General features: G+C 42.1%; 1 protein-coding gene across 1 annotated transcript in view; it reads left to right on the plus strand.

Moving 5' to 3' along the window:
• The first annotated feature begins 18950 nt into the window (after positions 1–18950).
• Positions 18951–21335, plus strand: part of LGR5 (leucine rich repeat containing G protein-coupled receptor 5) — a 145989-nt gene continuing 143604 nt past the window's right edge. The window contains exon 1 of the mRNA XM_002823516.4: positions 18951–19575. Coding sequence (XP_002823562.3) covers positions 19364–19575 — 212 coding nt within the window. The 5' untranslated portion in view covers positions 18951–19363. The remainder of the gene's footprint in view (positions 19576–21335) is intronic.

Here is a 21335-nt window from a genome sequence, read left to right on the forward strand (position 1 = left end):
CAGTAGGTCCTGAGTTCTTGTCCCATGTCCAGAAAGAACAAGGTACACAGACAACTGGAGGGCAAGGAAGGCAGAGAGGAGCATCATTGAGCAATGGGACAGCTCTCAGGACACACACAGTGGGTAGCTCCTTTCCACAGGCAAGTCATCTTGACATCTGTTCAAGTCTGGCTGAGTCAAGGGTTTTTATGGGCTCAGAAGGGAGGAAGTACATGCTGATTGGTCCATGGGTGGCCATGAGCAGGCCCAGAAGAACTGGCAGCCCAGCCCCAGGCTTCAGGCAGTCACTGGCTTGAAGGTGCAGTTTCACTAGGGACCCACCCTTTTCTGTCCAGATGTCTGCCTGCCCTCATCAACATGTTGTCCACCATGCCCAGGCTGCTCACAACAAGGGGCACCTGCAGGCCCATGTAGAGCAGTTCTCAGTTGCCCTGACCTCCCTCCCTGAGCTCATTGGTGCCCAAATATTCAAAAGAGGGCCAAGGTGGCAGGGGGCTGGTGTGTCAGTGCCACCCAAGCATGTGCACACCTGGCTGGGTCGTGACAGCACCCAGGCTCAGCTTCAACTTTGCCCAGAAATCAGAGCAGGCACCAGGAGTTGGGAGAAGCCACGGAGTGGGAGCAGGCACTTCCAAGCCTACAGGGGCAGGGGGGCTTCCCAGGCCCCCAAGAGTTCAGAGATGACCAAGTCCAGAGCTGCAGCTGGTTGCCTCAGATGTGCCCAGGAACGCAGGGCTCCCACCACTTTAACTTGGTAAGGGGCAGGCTCCCACCTGTTCCCAGCCCCTGCCAGCTCTGTGGAGTGCACAGCCTCAGCCACACTGTCCCCTGCTGCAGCTGGTGTCCCCACAGTGGCTGCTCCAAATGGGCCACCACTGCCATCAGTTTCATATATAGACAAATCAACAGTATAAACAAAAATTAGAAATCCACGTTTGTGTTGTTACCAATTGAATGTCCACAGTGAATTGGCACTGGAGTGCTCACTCAAGAGATTTTTTTAACACTCTATAGAAAACATTGATTTTGCTCTGAAAAGTCTTCAACTTAATAAATATTTAAGGAAGTCGAGCTAATTAATATAGCAACCTGCCTATATGTTGGAGATGACACACACCTTCTACAACACTCAAAGCAGCCTTGAAATTGAGATGCCAAAACCCATGATGGGCCCCAACCCCATTTATCAATATGATTTCTTGATCCGTTTTCTTTGCTTGCACAAGAATAAACCTCAACCAACAAGCTGTTGCCACAATTATACAACCTCACAAGTAAAGGAAAAATGGAGAGAAAAATGCCTAAAGAAAAAAGGCAGATAGAAAATAAAACTGCATCCCACTAATTGAGAAAGATAATAATTTTGTTAGTGTTCAGAATAACTTTACTTTATCTATCTATGAAAAGAAGAATTGCTAAACAAATAAGTAGAATAAAAACCATTCTAAGGAATGTGGCTCATTTATGCATGCCACTTTATTTTCTCTTAGTAAATTTTGTTTCCAAAAAAGATCATTCGTGAAACTTAGTACAGTTGGTAAATATATACTCTGTGTGTGTGTGTGTGTGTGTGTGTGTGTGTGTGTGTGTTATCAAGGCCTGCCACTCCCTGTAGACCATAAGCTCCAGGAGATCAGGAACCATTTCTGTTTTCCTAGTCAGTATATCTTCAGCATGAAACACAGTGCCTAGCCCAGAGTTAGTTCTCAATAAATATTTAGCCAATGAATAAATAAATGTCCCTTTTCTAGCACTCTCTGTGCCTAGCATAGTTTAAATCTGTAGTACTGCTCAATAGATTGTTAACGAATTGCATTAAGAGAATAGTCTTGAGGAAGGTGGTTTTAGAATTCGGAGTTTATTAATTAAACTACTGAAACAATAATTATAAGTCATTTGTAACTATTCCCTCAGGCACGTGCTTAATTTGACACTATGTTGTTACATGTCTGCTTCATACGAACATTGATATACCTTTCAATTGAGAAAATACCTGTAGTATTTGACACCGTCTACCTGTCCTCCTGGCCACAGCCTCCCTGGGCTTCTTTCTAATACCCTTTTCTGACTACTCCTCTTTGGTCCTGCAAACTCCTCTTCCTGGTCTGTCCCCTTATTATTGATATTTCTCAGGTTTGTCTTCTTTCTCTCCTCTGTCAGGGAAGCAGCATAAAATAGGGGTTATCAACATGGGTTTAGAGTCAGCCTGCTTGAGGTTAAATCCCAAATTTAAAACTCTCTAGCTGTGTGATCTTAGGCCTCATTTGCCTCATGTATAAGATAGGGTATCTATAAAATGTAGATGTTAATAATACCTAACTCATGGGGTTGTGAGGATTAAATGAGCTAATACTTGTAAAGTTCTTCAAACAGTGCCTGATACATATTTAGTGCTCAATAAATGTTGGATATTTATCTATAACCTCTTCCTCTGATGTTTCATCAGTTCTCACACTACATCCATCACCTCTTAATATCAATGTCAATCATGACCACTTCACTAACCAAAATTCCCAAGTGCAAGGACATCTATCTTTGCCCTCTCTCTAATGCACCCGAATACCCAGCTGAGTCCAAACCACTCAAACGCAACACACGAATCTCAAGTCTTCTTCCCGAAATATCCTCATTTTTAATAGCACCACCTTTCTTCTAACCAGCCCACTTGGAAATTTTCATTATTGTATTCTTCTAGGTGGCATAGCCAGCTAGAAGCATGTGCTGAATCTGTAAGTATGTGCAAAATCAATGGTTTCTTGGTCACTTTCTCCCTTCAATCAGTTCCAGACCCTGCTGCCAGAGGAATCTTTCTAAGACATAGTTTTAATCAAGTTTCCCATTTATCTACAAAGCATGTGAACTTAATGCAATCTTCTCCAAAAGTCCAAGAGTTAACCACATTGTATTAGTTAAAATTTTCAATGGATTCTAAGCTTTTCTGCCATCATCCTCTTGCTCACACTGTCCCCTGCTCCTAAATGTCTTTCTCCAATGTCAAATTGTTGCCAATCATCTAAGACCCATTCAGATGCAGCCTGCTCCATAAAACCTTCCCTGATTCCATCAGTAGGATGTACTTCCCCTTGCCTCCAAACTCCTGTAACTCTTTGAACTGTTCCTAATGAGTTTCTCATATGCTACACGTTAGTATGGTTATTTGCATAAACTTTGAATCTTCCTTGCCAGATTGAGAAGTCACATAATGTATAGGACAGAGCCAAATTTACTGTATATTTAGGAATGTCTTTCAAGTTCTCTGAGCCTCAATTTCCTCAAGTTCTCTGAGCATCAACTTCCTTATATATAGTATGGGGAGAATAAAAGCTCATGAAGACATAAAAACTGGTGTTTACAAAGACATTTGATGATAAGGGAAAATATTTTTCCCATTATAAGTGAAAAATTATCACAATTAGGTAAAAATATATAAGACACTAAAAAGACTGAAAGAAAACAGAAGAAAAATATTAACAGTAATTATCTTCGAGTGGTGGATTGCAGATGATTTTCATTTTGTTCTATGGTTGCTTACTTTCCAATGTTTCTACAACTAACTTGTATTCCTTTTGTAACTGACCCATCAAACAAACATTTATAGAATACCTTCAGAGACTATGCTATGATCTGATGATACAAAAAATAAGAAAAAGCCAGTTTATAAAAGGTTTTTATAAAAGGAAACATTTTTAAAAACACTAGTGTGATATATGGCTCTCAGTACCATCCAAAAAAAGGAAAAAAGACATTTCTGCCTTCAAAATGCATCAAATTTCAGTCATAATGTGACTGGAAAAAGCTTAGGTAGAATAAAGAACCTAGGAAATCACCTGCCAAAAATATTTGCCATCACAAGTTGTTAGGATACTGACACAGCTCCTGAGTTTTGGGTTTTTAGAGCCAAAACTGGTCTACCACTGGGAGAGAAAAACACAAATATAGAGACAATTGCATCAAGTCAGTGATCAAGAATTTATGTCTGGCTCAAATCCAAAAATCCATGTCAAGAAAGATTTGAAGCTGCAAAGGTACATGTTATAGTCAGCACCCTTCATTATTTTAGAAACTCTTCTCAACTGCAAACTTGACATGTCCAAAGCTAGATTTATTATCTTCTTTTCAAAGCCTGCTCTCCTTCCAGGGCTTAAAAACGTGGCTTGAGTCAAGTAGACACCACACATTCAATGTTAACTGTGCCATTTATTGGCAGAGTGACTTTGGAAAGTTATTTGATTTCTCTGAGCCTTGTTTTCTCTTTATAAAAAGAGGAGGATTATATTTATCCTACAGGGTTCTTGAGAGAAATAAATGGGGAAAAATGTATTTAAGGTACTTAGCATAGTACCTGGCAAAAATAAGGACTCAGAAATGGTAATTATTTTGCAGGAAATAGTCACAGCCTACCCAACCTCCCAGGCTAAAGGCAATGGAGACATTACAGCCATTCTGTGCCCTGTGCGTACCACAATCACCAAATCCTGCCAATTCTGCCCCTGAAATATCTCTGAAATCTAACACATGCCTCCTCTCATGTCTACTGTTACATATTGATTATAGCATTTCTCACCTCTTGATCAAATCAGTAATACATCCTGACTCCTGCTTCTACCACTCATTTCTGACTTCTCCCACAGTTTCCCCATGCTGACACCAGAGTTCTACTTTCTCAGAGATAAAATAAGGCTATGCCACTCCCCTGCTTAAAGATGCCCTGGCCCCCTGTTGCACCCAGAACCAAGTCCAAGCTTAATAACACTGCATACAGCACCATGTTAACAACCCCTCTGCCTTAGCATATCTTTTCAGGTTCACCTTATACCAGTCTCCCAAGACTCACACATGTTTACCCTAAGCTACAGCCATGCTAATTAATCATTATCTAAAAATTATATTTTGTCTCCATCCAACTCCCAGGAATGCATTACTATTCCTCGTCACTTAACAAACTCCTGCTGATCTTTCGGAACTCACTCTAAACAACACCTTTTCTATGAAAACTTTCTCTGAAGCAGTTAGTTTCGCCTCCTTTTTACCCTAACAGCATATGTTTTCATCCTGGTTATTGTGCAACATTTTAATTATTTGTTTTCCATGTCTCTTCTCAACTCAGCAATGAATTGTTTGAAAGCAGGTTCCATATGTATTTATTCTCACATTCCCAGTGCTTGGCATCTATTTGGATGGGCAATCAATGTCTTTGAATAAACGCATTCTGGTTAAGATTGGGAACTGAGGCTTCACTAAAACTGGAAACTGGCCTGTTAAATGTAACTCAGTAAGAACGTTTCACTAACAAATGTTCCCAACAGAGTTGGCCCCAAAATTTTGTGACATACTCTGCTTTCATGAAATCATGATAAATGTTCAAAGTACTCATATCATTAGGAAAGAAGAAAGGAAGCAAGGAAGGAAGAGAGGAAGGAGAAAGGATCTATTTGCGTGTTTCTGTCCTCCCATTTCTATAGAGTTGTAAAGACTCTCTTAAGGGGAAAACCCCTTAGGAAAAGAATGAAAAGTCCCTTATTGCTATTATATAGTAAGTGTTACTTCATGCAAAGCCCTGTAACACACATTAGCTTTCATTCTACTAACAGTTCTGCAAACTTGGTGCAATTATCCTCATCTTGCAGATGAAGAAACTCAGAGATAAGTTTCTCCAAGTCTCATAGCTTATAAATGACTGAGTAGAGATTTGAATCCTGGCTTGTGGGAATCCAAAGTCTATATTGTGCTATTATGCCATACTCCCCTTCTACTAGGTGACTCAATCAATGACCCTCACCCCATCCCACCCATTTCCAGCAATCATGAGGGGAAAATAGGGAGAAAATATGAGTGAGAAAAACAGACAAGATATGAGCAAAACAAATAAAGCTTGGTAAGAAAACAAAAGGGAACATCTCTTTAAAAATGTATTCAGACTTTTTTAAAAACAGCAATGAGATTTATTTTGGCAAAGTGCCCATCTAAAATCTATGCAAAAAAAAAATCAATGTAACTTAAAATCAAAATGTTATTTCTTATTAAAGAACAATGAAAGCAAGCAGGGTCATTTTATTAATCCACAAACCTAATAATACTCAACAAAAGGTTTCTGTAAATTTTAATTGCGGTAATCTGGACAGTGTTTTACTATGACTCATTGACTAGAGCTGCAATGTTTATGCAATATATTTTACCCTGCTTTATGAGATTGTAATCACAGTGAAATGCTACTATACATACTCAATTAAAATACACCAGACTTATCAAAATAAAACATTTTGGGAAATAGCATGCTATTTACTTATTTACTTTACTTTATAAATCCTGCATGTCCTTGGAATAAAATCCACAAAATTTGTTCTTCTAGGTGAGCTTTATCATTCCATCTCCTTACTTTTACTATTTCTGCTCAACACTTCTGATCATCTCTATTCTGAAATATGCTTACCCACTGTATTTATTCTCCAGCATTTGAGAGAGTTAAGCCCTAATATATAGATTGCTTTATACTAGCCTTTTCACAAATGTTTGTCAAGAGTGGGAATACAGGGAGTTCTGCCCTGTACTCTGCAAAGGGGACTGTGCCAAGTAATGTCTGCTCATCTCATCTGAGCTGGCTACTTCCTTTCTTCTCTCTCTAGGTTTTCCTCTCAATGACACTTTCCACCTTTTCTTCATACAATGAGTTCTGTTACTTTTCTGTCTTCTTTTTCTTCAAAAAATAGTTTATTGGATAGGTGTTCCATGGTTGGCTGATATTTACAGATCTATAATTCCTTAGCCAAAAACATCAGGGTGACAGATGTTACAGAATTCAGAATTTTGGAGGATTTTAGAAATAGAATATATTAAGAGTGATATCCTATATATTACATAAAATCTTCAGTGGGGTTTGGGGAAATACCCTACAGTCAAACACATCCATATTTCTGCAGCAGCTTCAATGAATATTTACATGACGTGAGAGAAAGCTTATAAATAGATTCACATCAGTTCAGTTTAAACGATGCCACCAAATATGTTTCAAAAAAACCTTTCCTTTTTCAGAACTCTTAGGATTTCAAAACTGCAGATGAAGGATTATGGGTCTATACATACTCTAGCTGCAGGACTTGGGGGAAGCAGCTTTGCAAAACAGGAACCTGTTAGCACTTCATCATTTTGGAGCACAGCCCAAGCTTTGTCTGTGCCCCGCCATTTAAGTATGAACACATGGACGTGATAGATGGTTAAAAATCCTAAAAGTGAAGTTCTAACAAGACCAGAAAAAGATCCATCACATTGGGCATATGGAAGTATCCACGTCTGGAAATTAAGGTAATATTTGGCAGAATTAAATAAAGCACACAAATGAGCAGGAAGATCATGCAATTTCAAGTATTTTGTTATTTTTTTCTCATTAATTTTATTCCTGGTTTTAAAAGAAAACCTACCCCTGGTTTACATGTGAGTTTGATTGGACACATGTTCTCAGGAAGCAGGCTGCATACCAGTAGGAGCATGTTCATTATCATACATGGAATTAGACAAGGGGATCAAACCGAGTTAAACAATTATCATATACCACTGTCCTTTCTTTTCGAACATTGTGAACATGTGGATATATTTAAAGGTTTCCTTTATGTTGGATAAAATCAAGGACAGATCTGATTGATTTTACATAATAGGCTATTTCAAAGTAATGAATTAGCTGAACTAATGCTTTCTCGCAAAATAAATAATTCTGAAAGAAAATAGATCTTTATTCCTAAATCCCCCTCCTCCTTTCTCAATTAATTAGATTTTGTTGGTGAAAGGAAGTTAAGAAATTCCACATAAGCCTGATTATATCATGAATGTAAAATGAGCAGGGCAAATAATGGGCTCTGTACTCTTTCAAACAAGTTAAATAAGTCCATAATAGCCCACCAGTTGTGTAAACACTATTTCACTATACTTGTAAAAGAAATATTGACTTACCTGTTAACCAAAATTACCCTGGCATGCTTCAACTAAGCTTATTAATAATTCTTGTGGTGTATGTGAATGTTTTTAGTTGTGTACTTTTATCAAGGATTAAAGAATTAGGAAAACATCCGTTCAGCAAGCCCAGAAAGTAGACACGTAGCAGAATACACTTCACCAGAGTCAATTTTAAGAACTTGCAATATAAAGTCAAAAGAATAAAGAGTGGTTTCTATCCTGGCCAGAGATAGTCCATTATACTGCAGCTTAATAACACAGAAATACATTCCAAAATTATGAATAGGAACATCTCTCCCAAACAAAATACTAAATGAATATCACATTAGCCTACTCGCCTTACATGTAAGAGTCGTGATGTTTTTTCTCTGATGTCTCACCAGGATGCGTGCCTGTGAGTAACTGATTGAAAGAAACCAGAAGTATACATATTTCAGGTGAAAGAAGGTTTAAGATATCACTTGGCCCTACTGTTCACATAATAAATCACCATTCTTTGCTCCAACTGGTTCTACTGCAGTTCACAAAGATCACGTTTTCTTTATAAAAACAAGCGAATTTCTTTCTCAATAAAATAATAATAAACCCATATTCGATCCAGTTTAAGTCTCTGTGTGACTACAATTCCCAAGGGATTTGGAAAAGGATCCAGGACTTAAAGTCAAAAGGCTCGGTTAGAATTTTGGGTCCATCACAGACTTTCTGGTCATCATTAGGAAAAACACTTGCATTTTTTACCCTTAAATATAGGGTAAGAATCGTACCTTCCTCTTATCAAGACCCACCAAGAACATGTCGCTGTGTAAAGGGCTGAGACAAGGTTGATGGTCATTATCACGCAATTTAAGAACCTGATCTTATCAATTAAATGGCATTTGTCACCAAACAGAGACCACTGCTCAACAACCTTGCTGAAACTTTATTTTCGTGTGAAAGGAATTTGGTTTGCTGTATTTTTGTCTTTATTAGCTAAGATAAAGTGATTAACATGTATTCATTCAGGCCACAAAATCATCAGCAGCTGGAACTTTCCTATTTTCCACCCATATCATTCTCTATGAAATAAGGTTTACAAGACCTTCAAGATTCATCAGGCCACTCTCAAATGTTCATGTTTCCTGTGCTTTGAGTTTTTACTCAATATGCTTGATTGTAAGTGATCACAGATGAATTTTCACTCACCAGTTCCAACAACAAAATAAAACAAAATTAGCTGGTTTATCCAATGGAGAGGTGATAGAATAGAAGTGGCTTTAGATTTAGTTGTTTAGAAGATGACCTCAGGATTCTGCTTCTCTCCTTTCTAATGCTAATATTCCATTTCTAGTGCACTTTCTTCACAAAACAGAACAGCAGTCCCCATAAGCTTCAGGTTTGCTTGTCCTTAGAGCTCATGAAGACAGAGAAGACCCTCTCATCCCAGGGTCTAGGACAATCCCCCAGCCAGATTCAGATTGTTCTGCTTCTGTTATATTCCTACACCAGAGACAGGGAGATGGGGTCATATGACTTACAGTCCTAAGGTGTGGGGGAAAGTTTCCCAAAGGGCACTCTTACCAAAAGGAGAGGAGAGAAATGTTGGGTATACAAAAAAAAAAAAAAAAGAAAGAAAGAAAAAAGAAAGAAGGAAAAGAAAAGCAACAGATTTTTACTATGCCTAACCTCATCCAGCAGAACCATCTTCCCTACTTATTCAGTTAAAAATCTCTCTGCTATACATAAATTTGTTAACAAACTTCAATTACTGAAAAGAAGAGGGAACACACTGACACACATTGAAAATCTACTGTGGTCTAGGCCAATTTCTAGATATTTTAACATCTACAACAACCTAGGTTGTTTTAATAATATCCCCCATTTACAGAGAAGGTAACTGACACTTAGGCTCATTCTGTACCTGTGATCAAACAACCTGAAACTGGCAAAACCTAGATTCAAACACAGTTCTACCTGATTCATTCCACAACCAAAGTGTTATGCTTCTTTTAGCAACTTTGAAATCAAAGAAAGTGTTGTCTAATGTCTTTAAACAGATGGTGGGCACAACCATATTTGGATGCCTATGTGTATGAGTTAATCAGTCAACAAGTATTTGTTAAGTACTCACTACTATGAGTCCCTAATATGAGTCCTACTGGTAAAGAAGAGATAAGTGGTCTAGACCCTGCCTCCAAAGTGGTTAAGTTGGAAAAACAAAACAAATATGCATTCAAAAAAAAACTAACTTTAAACCATATGATATTTATAAATACATTTCAGCGAGACTCATCACCCTTGGGATTCCTGTTTAGAGTGCCATGTCCTGTAGACTGCAAGCTCTACCAGGACACTGCTGCATCGCAGCTGTAGTTGTTTAAATATCTGCTGATTGGTGATTAATGAAGACTATGCTCACGGGAGGTGTCACAGAAAGAATAAGTCTTGAGCTGCCTTCACAAAATAAATAACGTGGGGGTGTGGTTGGGGTGGGTTTTTTTTTATTTATTTAAAAAGGGAAGGCAGGTAGAAAGAATAACACTTCACCCAGGAAGGAGAAAACTTGTGTGTGACCTCAGCTATCACCATTATCTGCATCACCCTGGCTAACCAGGAGGCCCTGAGTCTGTCCATATGACCTGTTCATTGCTACTATAGTCAGCATTGGAAAAGCCAACACATTAAGATTATCCATAGCCAAGGAATCTCACAGAGTCTACATCACTCCCCTGGCACCCCCATCAGAGCTAGAGCTGGTACCTGCAGCTGGAAGAGTTGAGGACAGGCTACATCTCTGGAGCTCTTGCAGATATTCCCCAGCACCAGCCTGGAGCATCACAGCCACACTGGGTGGCTAGACCCAGAAGAGCAGTAGCATTTTCAAGTAGTCTGGCTCTCAGGGACTCCTACTCATAGGAGAAGGGGGAATGTACCACATCAAGGGAATACCCAGTGGGACAAAGGAACCCAGAGAGTAGGCCTTAAGTCCTCGATCTTTCCCTTGGTGGGAAGTCTCTTTCAGAAGAGGCACAGCTGCAGTGCTAGGCTCAGGAGAGAAAATCTTCGGCCCTATTCCAAAAGTCAGGCAACCCTGGTGCTCATGAAGGGTCTTAGAGAAGGGGACGTCTTCTCCCTCTCATCCATCACTGCAGGCACAGGTGGGGCTTTTCCCATGGGAGCTCGGCATGTGTACACCTATAGGAAGCCTCTCTGGAATACTTCAGGGTGACTCCATCCCCACAGGAGGCGCACTCTCCAGGTGCAGGCTTGCATGAGAAGTAAAGTCACAATTCCTCTCTACTTGGAACATCAACAGGCTTGTACATAAAAAGAGGTGTCTATCTGATCAGAATAGCCAGAACATTGGCTCAGGGGTGTTTGAGAGGTAGATGGCTTTCCTGCTGGCCTGGCAAGGGTAGGGGTGGGTGCAGTCCTTCCCTCTGATAAGGCCTCAGTGCATTTCACTGAGAGCTCCCCCAGCCACCCCTGCCCACCATTTGGTATTGTGTTTAACCACATGCTTTAGCCACATCCTGTTATTACCCATGGATACCATACTCCTATTGGCATGACACCTGAACTATTCAACCTAGTAAATAAAATAATAGGGAAAGTAAATAAATAAAAAAGTGTATGCCATGGGGGAATGAGATAAGCTTCAAGAAACGTCGACCATTCCAACCCTATATCAGACTGTGAACTTGCTCACACATGAAGCATATTGCTACTACAACCAGAAACTGAGAAAGTCATTATACAAAGACTCTCTATAACCAAGGAACTCATACAGAGGTTTCACTCCTGAAAGCACCAAGAGCCAAATTAAGCTACAATAAACTATAAACATTAAAGTCACATCCTTAAGGAGGAAAAAAAGAATTTTTAAAAATACACAGTGAAATCACAAATTCAAGAATAATTAGAAGAAATAGTCTACACAAATGAAAAGGAACCAGAAAAGTAATTCTGGTAATACAACAAAACAAAGTTCTATAACACCCCCAAAAGATCACATTAGCTCCCTAGCAATGGATCCAAACCTAGAAGAAATCTCAGAATTGCCAGATGAAGAATTCAGAAGGTTGATTGTTAAGCTACTCAAGGAGATACAAGGGAAAGGTGAAAGCCAATTTAAATAAATTTTTTTACATGCAGGATATGGATGAAAAATTCTCCAGAGACATAGATATCATAAAGAAACAACAATCACAACTTCTGGAAGTAAAAGACACACTTAGAGAAATAGATAACCAGGAAAGGACATAACAAAAAAGAAAATTACAGACCAATATCCCTGATGAAAAAACATGCAAAAAATCCTCAACAAAATACTAACTAACCAAATTCAACGGCACATCAAAAATAAAACACACCATGATCAAGTGGGTTTCATACCAGGGATGCAGTATGAACTACTGGGCCATGCCCTGGTACTGGTCCATGGTCTCTTAGAAGATGAGTCACACAGCAGTAGGTGTCTGGTGGGCAAGTGAGCATTACCACTGAGCTCCACCTCCTGTCAGGTCAGCAGCGGCATTAGATTTTCATAGGAGCGTGAATCATATTGTGAACTGTGCATGGCAAGAGATCTAAATTGCACACTCCTTATGAGGTGGAAGAGTTTCATCATGAAACTATTCCCCCATCCCCCACTTTCCCCCAGAAAGGCTGGGGATCACTGGTTTAACATACTTGAGTCAATAAATGTGATATACCACATAAACAGAATTAAAAACAAAAACCATATGATCACCTCAATAGATGCAAAAAAAGCATTTGGTAAAACCCAGCATCCCTTTATGATAAAAAACCTTCAACAAACTAGCACTGAAGGGACTTACCTCAAATTAATAAAAGCCGTATATTACAAACCCACAGGCAACATCATACTGAACAGGAAATGGTGAAAGCATTCCCCCTGAGAACTGGAATAAGACAAAGATGCCCACTTTCACCACTTCTATTCAACATAGTACTGGAAGTCCTAGCCAGAGCAATAATGCAAAAGAAAGACATCAAGGGCATCTAAATGGGAAAAGAGAAAGTCAAACTATCACTGTTTACTGAAGATATGTTGGTATACCTAGAAAACCCTAAAGACTCCTCTAAAATAATCCTAGGTTTAATCAACAAATTCGGTAAAGTCTCGGTTACAAAATCAGTATACACAAATCAGTAGCCCTGCTATATACCAACAATGACCAAGCCAATAAACAAATCAAAAACTCAATCTCTTTTACAGCAGCTGCAAACAAAAACAAAAACAAAATCCCTAGGAATATACTTTACCAAGGGGGTGAAAGATCTCTACAAGGAAAGCTACAAAACACTGTTGAAAGAAATCATAGATGACACAAATGAATGGAAACATATCCCATGCTCATGGATTGGAAGAATCAATATTGTGAAAATGACCATACTGCACAAAGCAATCTACAGACTCAATGCAATTCCTATCAAAATACCAACATGATTTTTCAAAGAATTAGAAAAAATAATCCTAAAATTCACATGAAACAAAAATGAACCCAACTAGCTAAAGCAATCCTAAGCAAAAAGAACAAATCTGGAGGCATCACATTACTGGACTTCGAGTTATACTACAGTGCTGTAGTTACCAAAACAGCATGGTATTGCTATAAAAGTAGGCACCTAGCTCAATGGGAAAGAATAGAGAACCCAGAAATAAAGCCAAATACTTAAAGCCAACTGATCTTCAACAAAACATACAAAAACAGAAATGTAAAGGACACTCTATTAACAAATGGTGCTGGGAAAACGGGCGAGCCACATGTAGAAGAATAAAACTGGATCTCTATCTCTCACCTTGTACAAAAATCAACTCAAGATGGATCAAAGACTTAAATCTAGGACCAAAACCCATAAAACTTCTAGATGATAACCTTGGAAAAACTCTTCTGGACATTGGCCTAGACAAAGAATTCATGACTAAAACTCCAAAATCAAATGCAACGAAAACAAAAACAAATAATGGGACCTAATTAAATTAAAAAGCTTTGGCTGGGCACGGTGGCTCACGCCTGTAATCCCAGCACTTTGAGAGGCTGAGGCAGGTGGATCACAAGGTCAGGAGATTGAGACCATCCTGGCTAACACAGTGAAACTCCATCTCTACTAAAAATACAAAAAGTTAGCCAGGCGTGGTGGCAGGCACATATAGTCACAGCTACTCGGGAGGCTGAGGCAGGAGAATGGCGTGAACCCAGGAGGCAGAGCTTGCAGTGAGCCAAGGTCATGCCACTGCACTCCAGCCTGGGTGACAGAGTGAGACTCTGTCTCAAGAAAAAAAAAAAAAAAAAAAAAAAAGCTTCTGCACAGCAAAAGAAATAATCAGCAGAGTAAACAGCCAACCCACAGAATGGGAGAAAATATTTGCAAACTACACATTTGACAAAGGACTAGTATCCAGAATCTACAAGAAACTCAAACAAATCAGCAAGAAAAAAATAATAATCCCATCAAAAAGTGAGCTAAAGACGTGAATAGACATTTCTCAAAAGAAGATACACAAATGGCCAACAAACAGATGAAAAAAATGTTAAACATCATTAATCATCAGAAAAATGCAAGTTGAAACCACAGTGAGATACCACCTTACTCCTGCAAGAATGGCCATTATTAAAAAGTCAAAAAACAATAGACATTGGCATAGATGTGGTAAAAGGAGAATACTTATACACTGCTGATGAGAATGTAAACTAGTACAGCCTCTGGAAAACAGTATGGAGATTCCTTAAAGAACTAAAAGTAGATCTACCATTCAATTCAGCAATCCCAGTACTTGGTATCTACCTATATTTGTCTGTTCTTTCTTTGCTATGAAGAACTACCTGATACTGCGTAATTTATTTTTTTAAAAAGAGGTTTACTTAGCTTATAGTTCCACAGGCTATACAGGAAGCATAGTGGGGGAGGCCTCAGAAAACTTACAATCATGGCAGAGGGTGAAGAGGAAGCAGATACCTCTTCACATGGGGGAGCAGGAGAGAGAGAGGGTGAAGGGGGAAGTGTTACACACTTTTAAACCACCAGATCTCATGAGAACTATCATGAGAACAGTAAGGGAGAAGTCAGCCTCCATGATTCAATCACATCCCACCAGGTTCCTCCTGCAACAATGGGGATTACAATTCAACAAGAGAATTGGGTGGGGACACAGAACTAAACCATATCATTCCACACAAACCCCTCCCAAATCTCATGTCCTTTTCACATTTCAAAACACAATCATGCTTTCTCAACAGTCCCCCAAAGTCTTAACTCATTTCAGCATTAACTCAAATGTCCACAGTCCAAAAGAGCCCGTACCTGTACCCTTTTGTGTATGAGCCTATAAAATCAAAAACAAGTTAGTTACTTCCAAGATACAATGGGGGTACAGGTATTGGGTAAATGCTCACATTCTAAAAGGGAGAAATTTCCCAAAACAAAAGGGGTGTATGCCCCATGCAAGTCCAAAACCCAGCAGGGCAGTCATTAAATCTTAAAGCTCCAAAATAATTTCCTTTGACTCCATGTCTCACATCCAGGCAACACTGATGCAAGGAGTTGGCTCCCAAGGCCTCAGGCAGCACTGTCCCTGAGGCTCTGCAGGTAACAGCTTCTGTGGTGACTGCTTTCATGGGCTGGTGTTGAGTGCCTGAGGCTTTTCCAGACACATGGTGCAAGCTGCCAGTGGATCTACCATTCTGGGCTCTGGAGGATGGTGGCCCTCTTCTCACAGCTCCACCAAGCAGTGCCCTAGTGAGGACTCTATGTGGGGGCTCCAGCCCCAAATTTCCCCCCTGCACTTCCCTAGTAGAGGTTTTCCATGAGGGCTTCACCCCTGCAGCAGACATCTGCCTGGACATCCAGGCATTTCCATACATCCTCTGAAATCTAGGTGGAAGCAACCAAGCCTCAACTCTTGCCCTCTGCATACCCACTGGCTTACCACCAAGTGAAAGCTGCCAAGGCTCATGGTTTACACTCTCTAGAGCAGCTGCCTCAGAAATATTTGGGCCCTTTTAGTCATGGCTAGAACTGGAGTGGCTGGGATGCAGGGAGCAGTGTCTTGAGGTTGGTCAGGGCAGTGGGGCTCAAGGAAGTGGGACACCCAGACCCTGGGCCCAGCCTGTAAAATCATTCTTCCTTCCTAGGCCCAGCTTGAATTCCTCCTGAGAAAATGGGTTTTTCTTTTCTACCACTTGGCAGGGCTGCAAATTTTCCAAACTTTTACACTCTGTTTTCCTTTTAAATATGTTTCAGTTTCAGATAATCTCTTTGCTCACAAATATAAGCTTATGCTGTTAGAAGCACCCAGGTCACATGTTGAATGCTTTGCCACTTAGAAATTTCTTCTGCCAGATACCCTAAATCATCACTCTCAAGTTCAAAGTTCCACAGATCTCTAGGGCAAGGGCACAATGCCTACAACCTCTTTGCTAATGAATAACAAAAGTGATCTTTGCTCCAATTCCCAATAAGTTCTTCATCTCCATCTGAGACCACCTCAGCCTGGACTTCAGTGTCCGTGTCACTATCAGCATTTTGGTCACAACAATTTAACAAGTCTGTGGGAAGTTTCAAACATTCCCTCTTCTTCCTGTCTTCTTCTGAGCCATTCAAACTGTTCCAACCTCTGCCCATTACCAAGTTACAAAATTGCTTCCACATTTTCAGATATCTTTATAGCAATGCCCCACTCCTGGTACCAATTTTCTGTATTAGTCCATTCTCACATTGCTATAAAGAACTACCTGAGAATGGGTAATTTATAATGAAAAGAGGTTTAATTGGCTCATGGTTCCACAGGTTGTACAGGAAGCATGGCTGGGGAGGCCTCAGGAAACTTACAATCATGGTGGAAGAAGAAGGGGAAGCAGGCACGTCTTCTCATGGGGAAGCAGGAGAGAGAGGGCAAAGGTGGAATGCAACACATTTTTAAACAACCAGATCTCATGAGAACTCACTATCATGAGAACAGCAAGGGGGAAATCCACCCCCATGATTCAATCACCTCCCACCAGGCCCCTCCTCCAATGCTTGGGATTACAATTCGACATGAGATTTGGGTGGGGACACAGAGCCAAACCATATCACTATTCAAAGGAAAAGACGTTATTATATGAAGAAGACACATGCACACGTATGTTTATTGCATCTCAGTTCACAATTGCAAAGATATGGAACCAACATAAGTGCCCATCAACCAGTGAGTGGATAAAGAAAATGTGGTATACATACAGCATGGAATAGTACTCAGCCATAAAAAGGAATAAAATAAAGTCTTTTGTAGCAACGTGAAGGGAGCTGAAGGCCATTATTCTAAGTGAAGTAACTCAGGAATGGAAAACCAAATACCATATTTTCCCACTTATAAGTGGGAGCTAAGCTACGAATATGCAAAAGCATACAGAGTGTTATAATGGACTTTGGAGACCCCAAAAGGGGAGGGTAGGAGAAGGGTGTGGGATTAAAAACTACATATTGGGTACAACATACACTACTTAGGTGATGAGTGCACTAAAATCTCAAAATTCACCACTATATAATTCATCCATATAACCAAAACCCACTTGTACCCCAAAAGCCATTGAAATTTTTTTTTAAATGTTGAAAAAAAGGAAGAAAGACACACGGTAGGCATTCTTTAAATGTGGAAAGAATGGCTAAGGGAAGCAAGAATAATGTGAGAATAAGCACAGAGTAGCAGTGAATGTGGTATACACAGGGAAAAGTGAAGGAAAAGGGTATCCAGAGACGCGGGCTCTCTGTACTGATTGTGCAGAAACCGGAGTTAACTCACAATTTTCAGTGGCACTAGCACTGTCAAGTGTTTTGTTTGTTGTTTGTTTTTTCACCCAAGAAAGGAAGATGTTCAGACTACAGATTGTGGTCAAGAAATTATATATTTTAGGTGAACAAACAGCGAGGTTTGGACATGAAGGAAGGCACATACACTGCACAGAGAAACATCTTCCCAACTCTAAAATTTACACGTTTATTTGAGAAATTTGGCTGGGCAGTCTAAGTGGAGGGAGATTAAAAAGGACTTGGAAAATCAAAAGGGTTTCCTGTCTTCATGGGCTGTGAGGCATTGTGCCCCAGAGTGAAAACTGCATTTTTGAGAGTTGGTGTGGCAGGCTTGGAATACCACCTCTTTCAGCAGCTCACTCAGGTCTGGCGAGGACTATTTGTACCTCACCGAGGGCTTCTCTCCAAGAAAGCCCTGCATCCTTTTCCTCCTTTTTCCTGCAGATTCACTGTAGGACACTTTTTGAAGCAAGAACATGCATTTTCCCCCTGGCGCTCTGCAGCGGTTCTCAGAGCCCAGTGTCACTCACGTAGGTGGGACTGCTCTCAGTTCAGAGAGCCCTGGGACACTTAAGACGAAAAGTCCCTGGAAGTTAGCAAACAGCCATCTGTCAGTCTGGCATCGATTTACTAAAAGTGACTTCTAGGGTATTCTAAACCACTTTTAAAAAACAAATTAGTCACTTTGACTTCCTCACCCCGCAAGAGATAGGAAGGCAGCAGTGGAGTGCTCGCTCAGGAGCTGTATTTATTTAGCGATTAGCCTAGCACTTTGATTTTAGGGCAAAAGCGAGCCAGACAGTGCGGCAGACGTAAGGATCAAAAAGGCCACCTATCATTCGCCGGGGACGCCTGCCTCCTTACCCTGATAACGTAACTATTTCTCTGCATCGGATTTTAGTTTTTGTGTTTTTGTTTTGTTTTATTCTGTTTAATCACTCCAAGTATCTCATCCATTATTTGAAGAGGGCTCGGAGGAAACGTGCGGCATCCTCCAGTCCTCGTGCGTCTGTTTAGGTCTCTCCGAAGCAGGTCCTTCTCGACTCTTAGATCTGGGTCTCCAGGACGCATGAAGGGGTAAGGGTGGGGGCGTCCCCTATTCCGGCGCGCGGCGCTGAGCGCTGAATCCTCCCGGAGGAGGCTCAGTGGGAGCGCCGAGAACTCGCCAGCACCGCGCGCTGCCTGCTGCCTCCCAGCCCAGGACTTGGGAAAGGAGGGAGGGGACAAGTAGAGGGAAAGTGGGGCCGGGCGGGGGGTGCCTGGGAAGCCAGGCTGCGCTGACGTCACTGGGCGCGCAATTCGGGCTGGAGCGCTTTAAAAAACGAGCGTGCAAGCAGAGATGCTGCTCCACACCGCTCAGGCCGCGAGCAGCAGCAAGGCGCACCGCCACTGTCGCCGCTGCAGCCAGGGCTGCCCCGAAGGCCGGCGTGGCGGCAACCGGCACCTCAGTCCCCGCCGCGCTTCTCCTTGCCGCCCACGCCGGGGGGACAGGAACGCGGCGCCTGGCGCTGCAGACGCCCGCTGAGTTGCAGAAGCCCACGGAGCAGCGCCCGGCGCGCCACGGCCCGTAGCAATCCGGTGCTGCCCTCCGCCCGCGTCCAGCTCGTGGCCCCCTACTTCGGGCACCATGGACACCTCCCGGCTCGGTGTGCTGCTGTCCTTGCCTGTGCTGCTGCAGCTGGCGGCCGGGGGCAGCTCGCCCAGGTCTGGTGCGTTGCTGCGGGGCTGCCCCACACACTGTCATTGCGAGCCCGACGGCAGGATGTTGCTCAGGGTGGACTGCTCCGACCTGGGGCTCTCGGAGCTGCCTTCCAACCTCAGCGTCTTCACCTCCTACCTGTAAGTACTTCCCCACGTCACTCCGGGAGAGAGGCTAAGAGGGGAAGGCAGGTTTGTCCAAGGCGAGGCTGGAGGCTCCTTGGCTCCCGCCTGCTCGGGGGGGAGGGGGGCGAGTTTGTCAAGGGCATCCTGGCCAGGCCTGTTATGGCCCCCAGAGAAATGCACGTGTCTCGGGGAGTAGCGTGCCGGCACTTTCTGGACCCGCAGAGAAATGGCTTCGAGTGCAACCCGGGAAAGCGCTGCTGCGCCGCAGCTTCCCAGTCCAGCGCTAGAAACATCGCAGGGCGAATTCCTGCAAATGCAGGCATTTGCGTGCGGAGTGGGCATTTGTGACCCAGAGCCTGGTACCCAAAGGCAGGCTGCCATCTGGTCCCCGCCCCAACCGCCTCTCTGCGTCTAGTCGCATTCCACGAAAAGATGGTCTATAGAAAGCTTCCCCAAAGAAGAAACAACTTGCCCAGCTCCAAAGGGTTTTTAGTCTGCATCCCTTGCACAGTGACGTGATGTAACCTTTTTGGTTTTTTTTTTTTCCTCTTTTCCTCCCTTCCTTCCTCCCTTCTTCCTTCCTTCGCTCCCTCCTTTCTTTTTGTTTTCTTTCTTTTTTAACGGCGTGATTAAAATGTGGCAACCACAAACCCCGATTATAGCTGCCAGAACGTTATCTTTACCTTTGGCTGCCCGCGCCGCCCTTTGAAGTGCCCGCGGCCGCTGTGTAATCTTTAACCATCTCTTCCCCCGGGGAGGAAAGGGGAAGTGGGCTGAAGGCTGTTGGGCTGGTAAACAGCGGCACCGACACCCAAAGGGAGACCTGAAGCTCTCTATCATCCCTGGGGGATTCTCCCACCCCTTCTCTCCCCCACTGCAACTTCCAAAGCCCTGAGGCAGCGGCTCATTGCATAATTTTTCCTGTGGAAAACCCAGGCCCGAAGGTAACAGGTGGTTGGGTGAACGCGGTGACCCAGGAGGAACCCTATTCTCGGAGACCAAGGCAACTACTCTCTCCACCCCCGTGCGAAGCATCTAGGGCTTCATTCCGTCCAGCAGACACACCAGGTTCTAGGCCACTCTGGGAAACAGGTGCTCCTTACCACAAGGTGAAACATTTAGGTTTTAGTTCAAGACATTGCAGCGAGCCCACCCCAAGCCCATGCAGTCCCAGTTTTCGGCTTCTCTGATGTACCTTGGCAGGAGAGAGTTGGGATGTTTGTGAACCAGTTCTTCCATCTGTTTAGTTGTTTTCTGGAGGGAAGAAACATGAAGAGGCTTGCACAACATTTTCCACTAGGTAGTGATTCTTTTTCTGGAGACAGAGTGAAGAAGAAAAAAACATCTTTTACTGGCTTCAATATTGTCTTTAAAGAAAGGTACCATCCTGCTAGATTTTAGGATTGGTAGATGGCAGGTCGCCTCCTCCTCTACCATAAAGCTATTTTGACTGCTTTTTCTTTTTTACCTGAAAGAATGTTAAAACTATTTTCCCCACCAGGTTTCCCTTCAATTGCACACGTGCATGTGGTAGTGATATTGTTCCAGGAATGGAAATCTCTCCTAAATGATCATGCTCTCAGAATTCACATTTCCTCCTCCTGAACAGCTATCTCTACTACAAAGCAGAATACTCATCCCCAACCACTCTAGTTTAACTGCTAAAGTCAGTGTTGCAAGGATCCCGCGCTCTCCAATGCAGTGAATTTCTGAGACCAGTTTGGCAATTTTGCTCAGCAGCCTATAACTCCTCTTCCCCATCACCCTGAAGAAGT

Source organism: Pongo abelii, chromosome 10 (genome assembly GCF_028885655.2).
Source record: "Pongo abelii isolate AG06213 chromosome 10, NHGRI_mPonAbe1-v2.0_pri, whole genome shotgun sequence".
NCBI classification, from domain to species: Eukaryota; Metazoa; Chordata; class Mammalia; order Primates; family Hominidae; genus Pongo; species Pongo abelii.